The 19,440-nt window shown below is 37.8% G+C and overlaps 1 protein-coding gene across 1 annotated transcript in view; it reads left to right on the top strand.

Moving 5' to 3' along the window:
- The window catches only part of LOC101252502 (probable sodium/metabolite cotransporter BASS4, chloroplastic), a 31,266-nt gene that overhangs the window by 10,770 nt on the left and 1,056 nt on the right, over positions 1-19,440 (top strand). Inside the window, exons 3-11 of the mRNA XM_004242830.5 lie at positions 500-607; positions 675-742; positions 7,377-7,455; positions 9,525-9,583; positions 9,686-9,754; positions 10,605-10,718; positions 16,161-16,182; positions 17,684-17,751; positions 19,092-19,177. Coding sequence (XP_004242878.1) covers positions 500-607; positions 675-742; positions 7,377-7,455; positions 9,525-9,583; positions 9,686-9,754; positions 10,605-10,718; positions 16,161-16,182; positions 17,684-17,751; positions 19,092-19,177 — 673 coding nt within the window. The remainder of the gene's footprint in view (positions 1-499; positions 608-674; positions 743-7,376; positions 7,456-9,524; positions 9,584-9,685; positions 9,755-10,604; positions 10,719-16,160; positions 16,183-17,683; positions 17,752-19,091; positions 19,178-19,440) is intronic.

The raw sequence follows: 19,440 nt of genomic DNA, 5'->3' as shown, positions 1-19,440 counted from the left end.
CTAATTTGTCTTTTATTGAAAGCATTATGCCCAATGAGCTGATGCAGAAAGTGTTCCTGCACAGAGTTGGTTGGACTTTATGTATTATTGGAACAGCCTTATGTACTGTAAGGGTTTATGTTCTTGTAGTTCTTAACTATACCAATTGTGTTGTCATTTTGGTCACAGTGTCTACATAGCTCTTGAATGTTTTACCATTTTGAGAAAGAACGAAAATCGAAATGGCTGTCAAAGGCATCAACTTCTGCCAGCCAAAATAACCATGAATCCTTAAGTGTGAACAACCGTAGAGTATACGGGCACAGGGATTGTTGATTACCATGAGTGACACCTGATTACACTAAAGTGTGTTGTTATCATGGTCTTCTTGATATTCTGGAACGTTATTTCCGATGTGGATGTTATTACATATCTCCTCTAAAGTTCTGAATTAGTTTATGCTTACTGATGGAAAGGATTCGTAGCACCAAAACTCATGCGTTCTCAATCACTTTTGCAGCTTTAATTGGTGGAGTAGCATTAGGGCTTGCTAATCCTACCCTTGGTTGTCTGGCAGATAGATATTATCTGTCCAAAATTAGCACCTTCGGCATATTTATAATTTCAGGTAGAGTTCTGGCTTTTCTCTTTGTCAATTTTGGTGCCTAGTAATTATTTATCTTCTTATGATACAGGGATTACATTGCGTAGTGATGAAGTAGGTGCTGCTGCTGAAGCTTGGCCTGTTGGGCTATTTGGTCTTGTATGAATTCAAACTCTTCTCTATGCCATTGTAAATTTTGTAGGTTCTCCTTGTCATCTCTGTCTTCTTTTTGTGTTCTTATGGCTGAATTTAATGATAATGGAACTTGAACTGCTTTCACTGCTATTTTGGATATTGATTTGTACTTCAAAATTCTTCACTATGTATGATGTAAGAAACACCAGATTGAAACTGTCACAACCCAAATCTGAAGGGGTCACATCGACACCTAGAAGGTTATGTCAATAGGAAAATTGTATCTCTGATGCTACTGAAAAATATAACAAGTACTAGTAAGTGACAAAAAAATCTACCATAAATCAAACTGTACTACTCAATGTGATTTATATTTATAATGCACCCAGTATTTACGTTATGGAGCATGATTCTAGATCTCTAATAACTGATGTCAATTAAAAAGTCGATAGCTAAAAATAGTTGACTCTAGCACCCCAAAGGAGCAGTGGGGCTCACCAAACTCTGGAAACACGGGCAGCTACTAACTCATCTGAAGAAGTAACTTTGAGTTTGCATAAAAACATAAGGGGTGGGTCAATATACTGACCCAGTGAGGTAACCATCCATAACTGTTAGAATAAAAGTTAGAGAATAACATGTATGGAATACTGAATCTGAAAACTAACAGTAAGTATTTGCTGAAAGTAAATCTGTTTCACTTTTTTTCTCTGTCTGTTTGTAGCTGAAATATCTTCTGACTCTGTATCTGAGATACACACTTCTCAAGTATCTGAAACCACACGCACTACGAATTCTATCCCTCTGGTCCGACCCCAACTAAGTTTCATATGCCTCGTATGTACATCATGAGGGTCTAACACCACCCCCAGTCGGATAAAATCTGAATTTACCATCTGTGAGTACCATAATCTAATATTGTCATACATCTGTGTACGTTATGTGATGACGCCTCACGGCGCAAATCAAACATCTACTCGAACCCTTCGAGCTTTCCCCCAAAATGTCATTTTTATCAAAAACATATGCATTTTATGGTGTGGCTTAGAACACTTGAACAATAGTTAGTTAAATAGCATACATGGGTCTAAAATATTTTTTCAAAAATTCCAAAACATACTTTAAAAAGTAATCATAAAAAATACATTATATGGAAATCAATTAAGCTAATCACTTCTTAACTAAAGCTGAAAACACTTTGACAAAAACATGTAACTGTCCCCACATATGCAAGGTCGCAATACATATACTCAACATTTTTTAAAAACAAGAACTTATACATTCTGTCTTCAAACATGAACATTTTTGTAACTTATGGAAAAATTAGTAACAGATCTTTCAACTCCTCCTGGCTTGACATTACTATGGTTTGATCTCACGACTTATCAATAGCAAACCCTTCGAGAATCTATCAAGAACAAAATGAAAAAGGTTATTTTTATATTATATTTATCCTAGTGGTGTTTCTCAAAGACTAGGAAGCTCTAAGTGAAGGCTGCTATTATTAAATAGTATTGCTTTATGCTTATATTGCAAGAATAAATAGAAGAATTTGTATGTATGTATGTATGTATATGCTTGCATGCAAGAAAGTGTGTTGAGCCTTGAGAAAGGTGTTTTTCCATTAAAAAAAGTTAAAATTAAGTTAGAAGTAAAGGAGGGGGAGTTGGTGAATACTAACGGAGGTGTGAACTTGTAACAGTGCAATTGGGTTCGAGGCGAGGTGGTTTCCGAGAGCTATATCTATTGTCGCTAAATAGGAGACCATAGGTCAGTTAGATTTAATCCAGGAGCATTTTGGTAGCAGGTTGGTGTTCGATTCATTTGAGTCAGTTGCAATGTTGCTTACTTTAAAAGAATTATGAAGTTTAAGGAATCTTTGGTCACTAGGTAATTGCTATGGCGTTTGAGGAGTTTCTAGATTAGGTTCAAATTAAGTATGCTGCCAACAAAAAAATTTATGTTTGTTTCTAATTTAATTAACACCAAATAGTAATATAATTACTAATTGTTATTAATTACTTTTTACACTTCAATCATATGTGCCTTGTGAGTTAATAATTTTTTACTTCCCCTGTTTCAATTTATGTGAATCTATTTTAGTCCGTTCAAGAAATGCCCCCTTTCTAAATCTAAAAACCGTTTAATATAAACTTTTCATTTTACCCTTAATGAAACACTTCTATGTCCATACAAATGTTCTTCTTTTTTTTTTTTGGTTAAACAACAATTTATTTATTTATTATTATGCATCATTAACAAACATAAGTGGTTGCATTCCTTCTAGTACAACACTGTTTTGGCCGAATAAGATAGTTACAACCCAAATTACATAAAGGCTTTATATGCCTAGCTAAAGTAGTTCCAAATTTGTTTGCTTTATTAGCTTTCAAAACAAACAACTCCGAGGGTGGGGAGTCCACAAAATGTTGGTTCTTTGTTAGCTTTTGGCCTTTTTTGGCTATAGCAAGTTAGCCACCTTGTTCTGCTCTCTAAATTCATGCCTGATTGGGAGGTTACCTTGCTGGTGGAGCAACTCCCTGCATTTATGTTAAACGTTTGACTTTGAGTATTATTTTTCAATTGTAAAAGTTCAATCACCTCTTTTGCGTCTGTAGCAATCTCCAGTTGTTGCACCTGCACCTTATGAGTTAATCTAAGGTCATATGATAAGGAGTATAATTTTGTACCTAAAGCAGATTTCATATTAATTTTGTACTAAAACCTGATATCCATTCTCCATTTTTTATCGCAAAGAGAGACCTCCTATCCCACCCTTTTTTGTACTATGTGAATAGGTAACCATCAATGTTCAATTTTTCGACAACTGTTGAGCCAATCATTATCATTGGAGTCCTTGATATTTTGGATCTATCTGGCCAGACCTAGTTTCTCCCAATAAATTTTTGCAGTAGTGCTTTAAGATCACAAGCTTCAAAAGTCTCATTATCAGTCATACTAGCATGTTTAAGACCACAAGTTCTGATAATCTTAAGTTCTTTCTTAAACTTTGTGCTCATTCAAATAGGTTCACATAAATTTAAATGGATGAAGTATATTTTATACCAGCATCCAGGTAAGCTACTGTCCAAAACAGTTTTTTCCGCTCCGCATATGGCTCCATATCTATTCAAATCAATGAATATGAGGGTTGCTTACATCTATTGGACTGATCTCTAAAGTTTATATTTTGGTCAAGATCAAAGTCAACTCAAAAGTTCAACTATAGGTCAATGAGGTAAAACCCGAAACAAATTACATGAGTGGATTACCCATAAGCTCGAGAGTTCAAATCAATTATTAAAATATATACTTGACTTAGTTTACTTGGTCAAATCTCAATGTGGTGATTTTTTTTATTTTTTTTTGATAAGGTAACGACTTGTATTCTATTTCCACAAAAACTGAAACCTGCCACGACAAGTTACAGGTTTCCTAATTACAATTGAGGAGTATCTAGAAGATCTTCAAACCTTTTAACAAAAAATTACAATAATCCTAAGACATCCCCAACTGATTCTAGATCTTCCCTATACTCCTGTTTACACCAAAAGTGAAACAAAACTAAACACTTCATCTTCATCTTCTGGATATTGTTGCTCTTTATGGCACCTGAGGTTTCTTTCTGTCCAAGCAGCCCACCAAATGCAAGCTAATATTATTTTCCAACTATCCTTATGGTTTGACGTGCTAGCATAACTGCTCCAGATCTTCAAAGTCTGATCTATTTTTTTTGGCATTACCCAATTCAGTCCCTTCTTACTTAGAAACGTTTCCCATAGTTGACGGGTAATCCTGCAGTGTATAAAAAGGTGGGTTACAGTTTCAGCCTTTTCTTCACAGAAAAAACACCTTGGACTTGGATGTATTCCCCTTTTCATGAGGTTTTCTTGGGTTAAAATTAGCTTGTTTGGCCACAAGCCAAGTGAAGCAAGAAACTTTATAAGGAATTTTGACTTTCCGTATAAGCTTCCAAGGCCAGTCCTCAATCTGATAATTATAAGGGTTAAATTTTTTGTAGGCCCCTTTCACACTGAAACTACCTTGACTATGGCCCTTCCACTCCAATCTATCTTGGTCAGTTGAGGTTCCTTTGAATTGCTCCAATTTGCTGTATAACTCAACTAACCTCAAAATCTCCCAGTCATTGAAAGGTCTTCTAAAGCTCAAATTCCGTCCCTAATTTGACCAGACTTTAGCCACAGTGGCCCTTTGTTGTTGGTTTAGGGTAAATATCATTGAAGGTGTCCCTTAGGGGGGCTTGATCTAACCACTTGTCTTCCCAGAAATGTACTTCCTGCCATCTTCTGTTCTTATGCTGCAATTTTCTCTAAGCTTTGGCCACAGGTTTCTGATGGATCTCCAAAGGTTGATTCCATAAGTATCAGTGACCATTCTGGTGGTCCAATGATCTGCCATTTCATACTTCAGCTGGATAACTTCTTTCCAGAGAGCTGACTCCCTAGAAGCAAATCACCAGAGGCATTTCATCATAAGACATTGGTTCTGAGTTTATAAGTTCCTGACCCCCATACCCCCTTTTTGTTTACTTCCAATCAGTGCATCCCATTTCACCAAGTGGAACTTCTTGGTTTCACTGTTCCCTTCCCAGAAAAAAATTTCTTCTTAGAACATCCAATCTCTCAATGACAACATCAGGGATAGGGAAGAGGGACATCATAAAAGGTAGGCATAGAGTCCAAAACACTATTGATTAGTGTTAGTCTTTCTCCTAAGAAGAGATATTGACTTTTCCAGTTCACCAACCTCTTCTCGCACTTCTCTACCACCCCATTCCATATATCTATAGACCTATTCCGATCTCCCAAAGGCATTCCCAGATAGACAGTTGGTAGCTTCCCAATGCTTCCACCAAGGACCCCAGCCAATGAGGTTAGGTTAGGAACCTCATTAACTGGATATATGAAGCTCTTATTTCAGTTTATGTGTAATCCTGAGATTGCTTCAAAAAGAACAAAAATGACCCTTAGAATCATGATTTGGTTCTTATTAGCCTCACAAAAGATCAACGTATCATCAGCATACTGCAAATGAGTAATCTCCAAGTTTGGACCTTCCCTGTTTGCAGCTTTGAATCCCTTCAGCCAGCTATTTTCTTGAGCAATTTTCAACATATCATTAAGACTTTCCATGACAATGATGAAGAGGAAAGGAGATAATGGGTCTCCTTGCCTTAGGCCTCTCTGTGAGGAGAAGAACCCTGTAGGGGAGCCATTAATAAGGATAGAGAATTTGACTGTGCTTATGCAGAACTTCATCCATCTTATCCATCTGCCTCCAAATCCTCTTTTGGGGAGGGTCTCTAGCAAAAAATTCCAATTGAGGCGGTCAAATCTCAATGTGGTGATATAATAACTTAGGGGTGAAAATTCACCTTAGAACACTATAAATCTCATGCTTCGATGATGTTAATCCATATTAATGATGATATAATCTCAAAAGGATATTAGATACACTTACCCTAACGTAGTGGATAGATTTCCTTGGGTCTCAACCACACACCACATTTCCCAAAACATCTTACCAACCTATACAAAGTGTTGAAACATGAAGTGAACGCAAATACTCAAAAGGAGGAGTTGAGTTGTTTCTTGTTACACCTCATAACTGATCCTTTTGTCTTCTCTCTCCCTGCATAAGCTGATTTATACTGTTGGGTATTCTGGCAATACACTCTCGACACAAGCTTTTTTGCGAGCCCATTTGTTTGCTATGCACCTCTTTTGCAATGCAAGGAAGGGTTATGCTGTCTAAATCCCTTCTTGCGAGGGGCTTGTGATTGACAATAGGTCATTGTAAATGGCCTTTGCATGCCCCTGCTGATGCTCCCACACAATGAAGCTCGCGACTAAGATCCTGACTTTGCTCCAAGGCCTGAGCTCACAATGGAGCACACGAAGGACTGGGGTATTCTGTTAGGGGTTGTTTGGTAGTTGATTAGAGTTATTTAGGTATTAGTAATACATGGATTAGTTATGATTATGTATTGTTTTACGCAGGGATCAGTTATGCAGGGTTTAGTTATTCCTATATTAGCTATTCCATCTTCTATCCTGCATAAAATAATATTTGATTCCCTCATAACTTATACATGTATTAGTTATGCAGGTTTCTAATTTGCAAACCAAACATTGTATTAATTTTATACATTGTCAAAGAAAGCTACCTAACATGTTATGCAGGATTGATCATGAATAACTTACCAGCTGCAAAACGAGCCCTTAATGGTTCGACCACTCTCCTTGCCCAGGTCCTCCTCGCTCAATACGAAGTCACCATGAGAGGGGACTGGGAGCTGACGTTGGTCTGCCATGTAGGTTTTGCTTCTTTTGGCTACCTTGCCACGTCGAATCACTTCCAATCAATACCATATTCATGTTATCATAACCTAATTCCTTCAGTGCCCTCATGTCTGTCCATACACATTTAGTAGAAACTTAAATCATTTTATGAGGTACTTAATATTATAAGTTTATGGGGCTTTACATTTTCTGTGAATGACTGCATCTGGATGGATCTATACCAATTTTCTTTGGCTCTTTTGGTATTATACTCAGGAAGGCTATATCTTAATTTTGTTTCTGGATCATTTTATGTTTTATATTTAACTAATTCTAGCATATTCGTGTTGATGCAGGTTTCTATTTTGTTCTTCACTCCTCTTTTATCCAAGATTATTTTGCTGCTAAAGCTTCAACCTCAAGAATTTGTCACAGGTTAGACAGCTAAAAATACTCAACCTTTCCATGTGGTAGGCATGCAATAACATCCTAAACACACGGAAGGTGGGATGAAATGAGGAAGACGATTATGATAAGTGATTGTTATTCATTTTGACGCTCCTTCAGAGAAAAACCCTGAATGTCATTAAAATACATCAAGATTAGTTGGTGTAGAGACTTCATTGTTCACTTTGAAGTGTCTCTGTATGTATAGGCATCCTGGCGTTTCTTATGGAACAGGAGTTGTATTACAAGCCATTACACACACACACATAGACAGGGGGAGAGAGGGGGGGGGGGCTAATGTTTGTCAGTGTGGTTGAAGGAGGGAGATGATGTTCTCGAAATTCAGTTCTTTTTCGTGTTTATTACAAAGTTTGAAGCCTTTGATATAGCAGTGTTAAGGCTTTTGAAATTTTCCTTTTTGTCACTAAGCTGTAATTTCCACATTTTTTTTTGAACTTGATAACTTTTATATTATATCGCAGTAGTACATGGGTAGTACTTAACCTTATATACAGATGAACTCCAAACTCCACTGTTCGAAGTCTATATTGACCCTAAAACATCAATTATAGAGACCCCACATAGAACACACCAGAACATAAGGTTATCCCCCTCTTCATTACATTATCCTGTGTCAGAGCTTTATCCTTAGCTAGCAACCATATAAAACATGAGACTTAATAAGGAATTTTGCATTTCCAAATTTGTTTCCATGGCCAGGTAGGAATCTGTTGACTTGGTTGCTCCATCAACATGTAGGCTGCACCTACTTTAAATGTACCTTTGCTGCTTCCTTCCCATCATAATATATCCGCTTCTGCCAAGAGTCCATTGAAACTCTTCACAGTCATGAGTTGTCTCCAGAAATGGTAAATTCCAACCTTGTGTGGTCCAAATCTCTGCTATGGTCCTTTGTTGTGAGAAATAGGTTATATGTGTCTGCGAAAAAGAGTTCCATATTACCCAACTCATGCCATTCTTCCTTCCAAAATTTAGTCTTGTTCCTATTCCCCACTTTCACCTTGGAGTTGAGTTTGATTTCTCATAAGCTGACTCCATAAGGTGAAGTCACATCCTTGGTCATCCAGCTATCTTCAGCCCATATCTGGCACCTACCACTCTTTTCCACAGTAACTGATCTTCAATTGAGTACTTCCACAGCCACTTCATTCTGAGTGCTTTACATTGAAATTTCACTTTATTTTCAATCCCCCATTTTCTTCCCAGTTGTCACAGATTTCCATTTTATTAGGTGAAATCTTTTCTTCTCTTTGTTACCTTGTCACAGGAACTTCCTTCTCATACCATCCAAACTTTTGATGACACATGCTGGAATAGCAAACAGTTACATCATTAATGTTGGCAGAGCATCAAGGACTGAGTTGATGAGGGTCAATCTCCCTCCCGTAGATAGGTACTGTGTAGTCCATCTAGCCTTTTTTTTTCTCATTCTTTTTTATCACACCATTCCAAATTTCAATAATTGGACTTTGCTCCCAAAGGCATGCCCAAGTAAGTTGTTGGCAAAGTGCCAACTTCACCACCAAATATTGAGGCTATACAGTTCCTATGATTGACTTCATTAATGGGATACATGAAGCTTTTCCTCCAATTATTGTGCAAGCCAGATACCCCTTCAAATAAGACCAGAATCACCGATAAATATTTTAATTGATCTTCCTCAGCTCCAGAGAAGATGAGTGTATCATCAGCATATTGAATGTGTGTCACTTCCAAGCTTTCTGTTCCATCTCTGGACACATCAAAACCTTTCGACCATCCTCTTGTGTTAGAACTCAGGAGTTGCTTTTGGTTTTAGTACCTTCTTGGTACTTTGTCAGTAAACCTTTACCTTATCAAAAAAGAACTCAGAAGGAGTTATATTGATCTTTATCCTAATTGTAAATGCATGTCTTTTAATCTACAGTTCTTATGAATAAAGCTTTCTGTCTGGCCATGAAGAAAACCGAGTTCAGCATAAATTTCAGTGCATTTTAAGTTTTTCCTCGTTGCATTATGGATCTGTTGATTATGGTTATAATTTTTTGGTTCCTCAGGATTGGCCATATTTAGCTGTATGCCCACAACATTATCTAGTGGAGTGGCACTAACTCGTGTAAGTTGAATGTCCTATGCTTTGCATGGTACTGCCTATGCAGAACCAAACATGGAAAATAGTTGGTTGTTAAATTTGATTGCAGTATTCACTTAAATACAGTTAGCAGGAGGAAACTCTGCTCTTGCGCTTGTGATGACTTTAATATCAAACCTTCTAGGCATTCTGATTGTAAGTTTTCCGAGCTATGAATCCGAATGCTGTAAATCCTTTCCATGCTATTAAGTTTCATGTCAATTATCATATCTCCTTCACTTTATCTGTACATAACACTAGCAAAGTTGGCTGTCTTATTTTATGGCATGTTTTTTTATGTCCAATCGTACTCATGCAACTTTATTAGAAGTTTTGGACTATTGTTCTATGAAATGCTTGAATTTCTGTGGAAGAAGATCATATTTATTAAAGCTTCAAGAATTCATCTTTTGTGGTATATATGCTGAGTTTCTTAAATTAATACCAAATTTCCTGCTAGTCACATCTTTCTTTTGCATTTTATAATAATAGATTCTTTCTTAAGGAAATCTGTAGTATTTAGGTGTCTTCTAATTGTTATACCATTTATCTTCATGTTTCTCATCACTCCTTGAAGTTTTCTCCTAGAAACACAAATTTGGAATAAGTAAATTGGAGAACGTTCAGGTGTCAATTGGTATTAGGTGTTCTTCCTTTTTCATAAAATCTTTCTCGTTATATGTAAATGTTTCTTGAAAGTAGTCAATGTCACCTTCTTGTGCAAGGGGAATTAACTTGTTGTGTTAATTCCATATTGAAACATCCTTTACCTTTTGAAATGAAGCAGCTGAGTTGAAACCAACATGGCAATCAAGATTTATTTTTTGATTATTTATTTCTGTTTACAGTAGAGCAATTGATGGTGACTATTGAAACAAAAGGATTGATATACTCATCTGCTCCATTTGATACGCATAAGATATATTCCACATTTAAGCTTGGAAAATTTGTGCCTCGCTACTTTCTGCACTTTTAACTATTCTTTTTATCCTCAATGTCGTTCTAGGTACCTTTTTCGATCTCCAAGCTCATAGCTTCTGGTGTTGGTGTGTCTGTTCCAGCCGAGCAGTTGTTCAGAAGCCTTGTTCTCACACTTCTAGTTCCTCTTATCATAGGGAAGGTATTAACAGAAATCATATCATTCATCATACTCTGTTGAAAAAAATTAGAAGTTCTTTTACAACTCCACTAGTTCTTGATAGACAATCTTTATTGCAACCATCTTTTAAAGGTTAAGCAACAAGTAGTCTAGTCTAGCCACTACGATGTTGTAGTTTCTTTACTCTCGTTTGGGGAGGGGGTTGTTCATATCTTAGTTTACTTCTAATTCAGCTTGTATCTTGTTGGACAAGTTCTAGACTATGGCTTACCTTCTGAGCTTCCCCCATCTCTCCTGAGTTTCCCTTGTTTTTTGTTTTTCAAAATCGGCTACTTTAAAATCTTTTCTTCGTATATGCATTGTTTCAATGATGTCTTCACTTCAACATTTAGTATGAACAATCCAATATGATGAGATAATGAATGTTTGGTTAATCAAGTTGGTTTGTTCCGGAAAGCTAGGGAGATTATAACGCTTTAGAAAGATGAGAAATGTTTCCAAGAGTACATAACATTTCTCATAATATTTATGCACTTTATCTCCAAATACTGGAGACCTGCTGCAGGAATCCAATGTGTAGGTGACAAATGGACTAATTTCAACCTGCTTTCAACTTCCTGTTAGCAGTTTTAGCCAAACATTTTCTTATTGTGGAGAGAATATAGTTCTCCTGGGAAGGAATAAAGATAGTGTAGTATCTTTTCCTTGATTTGATGTTTTCTGCTGGCTAAAAGGGAGATCAAGAGGACCAGCATGTGCTTACCTCTTGTGATTGTGATGTATGATTTTCTTCATAAGATGTCGAAGAGAATCCTCACAGGCCGCTTTATAGAGCGATCCGCCATTTGCAACTTCATTGGAGTGGGTTTAGGGTCTCCTAGACCCAACTTGTTGAAAATCACAAGGGGCATCAAGTAGATACTTGCCCCGAGGTCACACAGTGCTTTGTTGAACAAGTACACCCTGATGGTGCACGGAATCATCTTTCTTTTGTAAAGAAGAAGATCCATAAGGATTTCTTAGAGTCATCTTGTTATCTTCAAGCTTCTTTTCCTGGTACTAAAAATATTAATCAGTCTTGAAAAGTACATATAACTTGCTTAAATTGAAGCCATCTTCCATATATAGTTTCATTTAGTGCTCAAAAGGCCCAAGTCTAAACAGAAGGGCAAAGATAACTGAAAAGGTTATATCTCATTCATTTATGAAGACTGAATGTTGTTTTATTAATGAAGGCAGCAAGTTATTACATAGAGTTACAAAGAAAGTAATAAGACTCCTAAACGAATTGAACGAAAGTAGTCTAATTAAATAATAACTGCTGAACTAGTAAGACAATCCTAATACGACTAAACTACTAACTGGCGTCCTAAGACCAGATGTTCTAATATGCCCCCTCAAGTTAGACGATGAGTCACTAAGCGTAACTTGAACAAATTAGACTCAAAAGCAGACTTAGAAAGTGCCTTGGTGAGGGTGTCTGCTATTTGATCGAACCATGGACATGAACAACACGAACCCTTTAAATGTCAACATAGTGGCGAACAAAGTGAAAGTCCACAGCAGCATGCTTAACACGACTATGGAGGACAGGATTCTTGCTCAAGAATGTGGCTCCAAGATTGTCACAATAAATTTTGGGTAGCTGATGTACTGGAAAGCGTAACTCATTAGGAGATTGGTGACCCATAAGGTTTCAGAAAGTGCATTAGCCACTGCCCTGTATTCGGACTCAGTGGAGGAGCGTGAGACAGTATTTTGCTTCTTTGATGACCAACTAATCGGATTGTGACCAAGAAATAGGATGCAACCAGATGTAGAAACTCTGTCAACGATGTCCCTACTCCAATCTGCGTCAGAGTACACATGTAGATTGAATTCATCAATGGGAGACGCGTAGGCCGAGTTGAATGGTACCCCGCAGGTATCTAAGAACACGTTTTACAGCCTTCCAGTGAAGGTCTGACAGTGCTTGCATAAATTGAGAAAGCTTGTTGACTGCGTAGGCTATGTCAGGTCTAGTGAAGGATAGATTCTGAAGCCTACCCAAGACTCGGCAATAACGTGTAGCATCAGTCAAGTGAATTCCATCAGACAAGGTGAGTAACTCAGATGCACTCATGGGTGTGTTAACACTCTTGCAGTCGGTCATTAGCTCATCATTCAAAATTTCATTCACATAATTTGTTTGGGTGAGAATTAAACTGTTGGAGCTGCGTATCACTTCAACACCAAGAAAGTAGTGAAGATTACCTAAATCTTTAATAGAGAACTTAGAAGCAAGGGAAGTGATAACCTGATTGACACTTAAAGTATTGCTCCCAGTGATAATAATATCGTCGACATAGACGAGGACGAACAACGTATCACCTGCACCATGTCTGACAAGTAGTGAGGCATCAGATTTTGTCTTAACAAAGCCTATGGATGAAAGATAACCCGTGAGGGCATTGTACCACGCTCGAGGAGCCTGTTTCAAGCCATAGATTGCCTTCCGTAGCCGACATATATGCATTGGTTTGTCATCACTAGTAAACCCCTGAGGTTGTGCCATGTACACTTCCTCTTCCAGGTTGCCTTGGAGGAAGGCATTATTGACATCTAGCTGGCGAAGGTGTCAGTTGTGACGAAGTGCCACAGAGAGAACGATGCGAACTGTGGTGGGCTTGACGACTGGGCTGAATGTGGCATGAAAGTCAACGCCTGGCCTCTGAGTAAAGCCTTTTGCAACTAGGCGCGCTTTGTATCTGTCGATGGACCCATCAACATTTCTCTTGATCCTGAAAAGCCACTTGCAGGATACAATGTTTTTGGTCTAGTCAGAAGGAACAAGTTCCCAAGTCTGATTTTTAATTAAAGCATCAAATTCATGTTTCATTGCATAACGCCACTCTGGATATTTTTGTGCTTGTTTGACAGTAGTGGGTGTGACAGTGGGGTTCAATTTGGCTAGGTAATCAAAAATCTTTTTTGGTTTTGTGATATTATTTTGGGATCGAGTGACAACACGGGTAGGAGGAGACGGACATTGAGGCGGTGAAGGAGCGAGTTCTAACTCGAAGGTGGGACAGGCTGGTTGAGGAGCCATATGTGTTGGTGGGTTGGTGTTTCTATGGTGATAGACAAGGAGAGGAGACGAAGCTGCTTTGTGTGTTGGTTGGTATCGGCGTTTGAGAGTTTGTAGGGAGGCGTGGTAGTGCTAAACGCTGGGCAGTAGATATAGAAGAGGTGTTCTGGGAAGCAGGAATTATTGAAGATGAGGAAGACAGAAATTTACCTTGAGAGGGAGGAGTTGCTAGAGGTGAATCTGTTGCGTCTGCCACTGATGCATCGTTGGATAAGGACAACGAGTTTGAGTTGTCTCCGGACTGGGCTGGAGAGGAAGCAGATGGTGATGGAAAATCTGTAATAGTGCGTGTTGCTATTTCTAATGGAGTTGGCTATGGGAAGTTTGGGTGTGGGGTCTGAAGAACTTGGCATTGTTGGTGTTGCCCATTCCAGGTGAGTTGATTTAATGGCAATGTTGGAGAACAATGTCTTAAATGGAAAAACATCCTCAACAAATCACACATCTCGAGATAAGTAAACCTTTGCAGAAATTGGGTCAAAACACTGGTGACAGTGATGGGATAGTGAGAGTCCAAGATAGACAAATGAGGTAGATTTTGATTCAAGTTTATTTTTGGAGTATGTTTTTAGCCATGGATAACATAAACAACCGAAAATTCGTAGGGAGTTATAATTAGGTGATTTTCTAAGTAATCTTTGGAATTGGGATTGATTATCGAGGTGAGAGGTTGGAAGACGATTGATGAGGTAGACAGCGTGATGGCATGCAAAGACCAGAATTGGGGTGGGAGAGATGCCTCATGTAAGAGTGTTCTTGTTGTTTCAACAATATGGCGATGTCACCGTTCTGCAAGTGCAACTCGTTGGGAGGGGTAGAGAGGTGTTGAATGCCGTGAAGTGAAAGATAGGAGTTAAGACTTTTATACTCACCTCCGCCATCAGTATACAATGATAAAATTTTAGTGTCAAAATGTTTTTCCATCATAGCATGAAATTTTTGAAAGATATCTTTAACTTCACTTTTCTTTGTTAGTGTGTAGAGCCAAGTGTACTTTGTATATTGGTCAACAAAAATACAATAATACAACTTTTTATCAAGAGATAAGACTGGTGATGGCCCCCATAAGTCACTGAAAATAATTTGAAGTGGTTTAGAGCTACACAATGATAATTGAGGAAAAGGATGTCGATGAGCTTTATTAGATAAACATGAATTACAATGAAAATTTTTGTCTCTCTCATGAAACTGTAGCGAGAATTTGTTCAAAATAAACCTAAGAACTCTAGAGTGAGGATGACCAAGACGTTGGTGCCAAGTAGTGAGAGGGCTGGATGTGGAGATAATGTGAGCTTGGGGATGTGAGAGAGGCCACTCATATAGTCCATTGTTAGTCCGACCGTGCACCAGTGGCTGCCGTGTTTTCAGATCCTTCACAACAAAGTTAAAAGGAAAAAATTCAATAGACTTAAGATTGTCTTGACAGAATTTAGAAACAGAGATAAGCTTGCTTTTGATGGAAGGGGCACACAAAGTGTGAGTTAGCTTAAAAACATTATTTGATGCATTTAATTTAGTAGAACCAGTGTGAGAGATAGGAATTTTGTTACCATCACCCATGGAGACATCTTTGTTACCGCGGTACGGTTGTAGGTTGTGCGGCTCTGTTGTGATGTGATGGGTGGCTCCTGAGTCAACTATCCAGGGATTGGTCTCCGTTGTAAGCCCAGCGGCATAGTTGGCTTTTGCTTCAAAGTGATTATGAGATCTCGAGCGGCAAACATTGGCGGTGTGGCCAATTCTATTACATAGTTGACAACGAATAATACTGTTTGGATTTGAATTGGATTGCCCTTGTGGTGGAGCGCTTGGACGCAAGTTCTGGCGCCATTGTTGAGAGTTGTTGGTCATTGTTGCTGATCTGCGTGAGGAGAAAAAAAAACAAAAAACTGGATCGTACTCTTTAGAGTGTGAAGAGCCCTTATACCATATGAAGACTGAATGTTGGTTTGTTAATGAAGGCAGCAAGTTATTAAATAGAGTTACAACGAAAGTAATAAGACTCCTAAACGAACTGAACTAAAGTAATCTAATTAAATAATAACTGCTGAACTAGTAAGATAATCCTAATACGACTAAACTACTAACTGGCGTCCTAAGACAAGATGTTCTAATATCATTTATTGAAGGATTTTCTTTTCGGGTTGTGATAAGAAAGCATTTTGTTGGAACTATTACACCAAGAGATATATGGAGTATCCAACCTAAAACATTTCATATGGACAGACTTCCTTTAATAGATAGCATCAAGATGTTTCTTATTCTTCATGTACCTTTGAAGTTTCGACAACTAATTAATGCCTTCTCTTTTCTCCCTTGTTTTCCTCCCTTTACAGGCTTTACGAGAATGTTTCAAGGGTAAGTGATCTGCACTCATCGAAAAAGTTAGATGTTGTATCCGAACTATCTCATAGCTTGAATGGTTTCAAACCTGCCTTTTCCCATGAATGCGTTAATGCCCAATCTGGACCACCATCCTAAGTGCTCTCAACTATTGGTTTTAATAATTTAGCTTTTTATACCACGGAATTTGACTTTCCTCTTCCTTACAAGATCTTGTGGAGGGTATGTTAAAAGATCATTAATGTAATTACATGAGGCACACAGATTAGGAGAGGAAAGGACCTAGGCTATTTTCCCTGTCCAAGGCTTCAAGCTCATGTGACATGCACAGGTTAATGTTTTTGGCACTCTTTTTCTCTGGTTGTTGGTCAAACTCAGCCTACAGGGCCTGAGATGACAGTTACCCTTCTACTTTGCTTCTTTATTCTGAAAATCACTTTGATTGAAGTATTGTACCATTGATGATACAAGTTTTGTTAAACTCAGATACATAATCTTAATTGACTTCAAATTGCAAAATTTGATCTTTTAACATCTAGTATTTGAATGCATGAAGTGTCTCATTGCTAGAACTAGACTTCCCATTGAGAAACTCCATACCATTTAATACTGTATTGGATGTGTGATATGAATTTGTCATGACCCAAAATCTGTAGGATCGGTGGCTGGCACCTGACTTCCTCCTTGCTGTGCGAACCAAAATCAGTTATATCTAAATCATTCAACCCCAATAGCATTAAGGCTAACATAAGCAAATCACCAAATAGAGCATAAACTTCATAACCAAATATGTATCCGAAATACGTAACTGCAACACAGGTCTAAGCCCCAACCACAGAGTATCCAAATATTTCATATTAATCATAACACAGTTCTAGCATATACAATATGCAGGAACCACCAAATTAAGCATGTCTCATATCATGCACATAGATCATAGCATTTATTCTGTCAACCCAGTATAATGTCCTAGTTCTTCTGTATATGCTTGTCACTTCATATACACATACATAACATGTATCTCAAGAAAAATAGTATGCTTATTCTTTGGGAAAGAAAACTCTTAAGAGGTCAAAATCTGTACTTACCTTGGTCCAAGGTAGTCGACTCTGATCTATGCTATGGTTTCAATGTGATTGGACAAACCCATTGGAATCAGCTATTGAAATCAACCTTGGTAAAGCCAAGGTGACCCGAAAAGTCAACCATTGGTCAACAAACTCAAATCCGCAATTTTGGTATTGCACCAGATACATCAGAAACAGTTTTACACCTGGTTTAAGTTTTCAACTTATCCGAACCCCTTGGATCTCATCCTAAACCATCCAACCAAGTAATAATTAACAATAACATGTTACCAGTTACAAAAAAAATAATTAACAATAACAACCTACATGTATGCTATGCTCAAAACATTATTCTGGAACATAAATACAGAATACACAATATGAGGGGTCTGGTTGTTGCATCAAACTGCCTAATGTATTACTAACTTTTTAAATAATTTCTATTGCAGGTGTGGCTGAGTTTTCTGATCGAAATCGTAAGCTTTTATCAATGATGAGTGCTCTCCTCCTCAGTCTAGTAAGATCCAGATTCCAATTTACTATATCCTAGTCTATTATTGATGCATTTATCAGGAAACAATATTCCAGACGTGAAATCATTAGGACTGATGATGATTAATATTTTTGGAAGTCGAATAAAACTTCTCTGAGTGGATTAGGGCTCTTGTTAATTCAGTTTTATAGGACTTCCGCCATTTCTAGTTTGTTAGGACTCTTGCTACTGTAAACCTCTATTTAGCAGAGTTGACGTTATTAATAAAACAAGTTGGATTTTATCAAGTCACAGAGCTTCAGAACTTTCTCAAACGAGTTCCCAGGTTTGCAGTTCCCCGAATAAAGTGCAAAATTCAGCAATCATAGGCAGATCAAAGAACAAGAACAAGGGCTTGGACCTAAGTGTTGGGCCTGACTTTCCAGTTAATCGTCCAGCAACTCTGATCCGAAATTAACAACCTTAACAATTTGGTACCAGAGCTTGTCACCATGGACGAGAATACCGTAGAAACAAAGTCAGGAAGTCTTCTATAGGAGGCCCAAACTCAAACCGAAGAAAATAGTAGTTGTAGAAGCAAGGATGAGCTCCAAATTCCAGCAACTGTCGCAACAAATTGAAATGTTAATCTGCACCAGACACGTGCAATTGAACCGTTCATCTGCACCACCACACGTGCAAAGGGAGTTGAAGTTGAAGACAGTAATGCTGCGCCTGTCCAACGAACCAGTAACACAAGTGAACAGCTAGGTGTGCATCTAGGAGGAAGAAACAACAACAATAACTTTGTTACGGATGACAACAACAAGATACACTAAATCAGACTTCACTACTTATGATGGAAGTGAAGATCCCCTCTTATTTGGTTTCACCATTGTGAGAACCAACGCTCAACCAACCAAGAAAAAGTAGGCTTATCTTCTTTTCACGTGGTAGGGAAGACGCAAGTGTGGGTTTATCAACTGGAACAAGAGGAATCCAATTTAACATGGTGTGTCTTCAAAGAATATTACACTCTTTGAAGATGCTCTAAAGATCGTCTGCCATTCTTTTGCATTAAGCAACGTTAGTCTTCAGATGTTCTCTGAAATGACCATGGTAGTTCTCATATCTTCGTTTGTTTTTTGTTATGGAATAGGAAATCATGTTTGTAATGTTATGTTATGAGCTGTTTATGCTCCCCCCTGCCCATGCATTTAATTCATGTTACCTTCTGAAGTCAAGGAAGTGTCTTTGAATGAACTGATTGCCAGAATGTTTATATGGACAAAAATTTTTACTCCCATCATACTTTAGCTTTAGTTTGTTTCGTTTTGTAAAAAGAACTTGTAAAGCACTGCCTAATGAGTAGTTTTTTAATTCAGGCCCCTTTTATACAAGTGAGCAGATCGAGGTCGTTGCTTTTATTGGTTAAGCCAGCGGTATTTCTTCTGGCTGTTGTGTTAGGAGTGTATGTTTCCAGCTCTCCTTTCTCTTCGTCTTTGTTAACTTTTGATATTTAATTTGACTCATTTTTATGGCATTGTGGACTGATATAATCAATGCAAAATGAATTCTGGCTTAACTTTTGATGTTTAATTTGACTCATTTTTATGGCATTGTGGATTGATGTTGTCAATGCAAAATGAATTCTGGCTTACATAGGTATATGTTAGGGAAACTTTTGTGGACTAACAAGTTGGCACTGAACATGACTTTTAATATCTGGGGTTG

Source organism: Solanum lycopersicum, chromosome 7, assembly GCF_036512215.1.
Source record: "Solanum lycopersicum chromosome 7, SLM_r2.1".
In the NCBI taxonomy this organism is placed as follows: domain Eukaryota; kingdom Viridiplantae; phylum Streptophyta; class Magnoliopsida; order Solanales; family Solanaceae; genus Solanum; species Solanum lycopersicum.
This window is presented reverse-complemented; position numbering and strand designations above follow the sequence as displayed.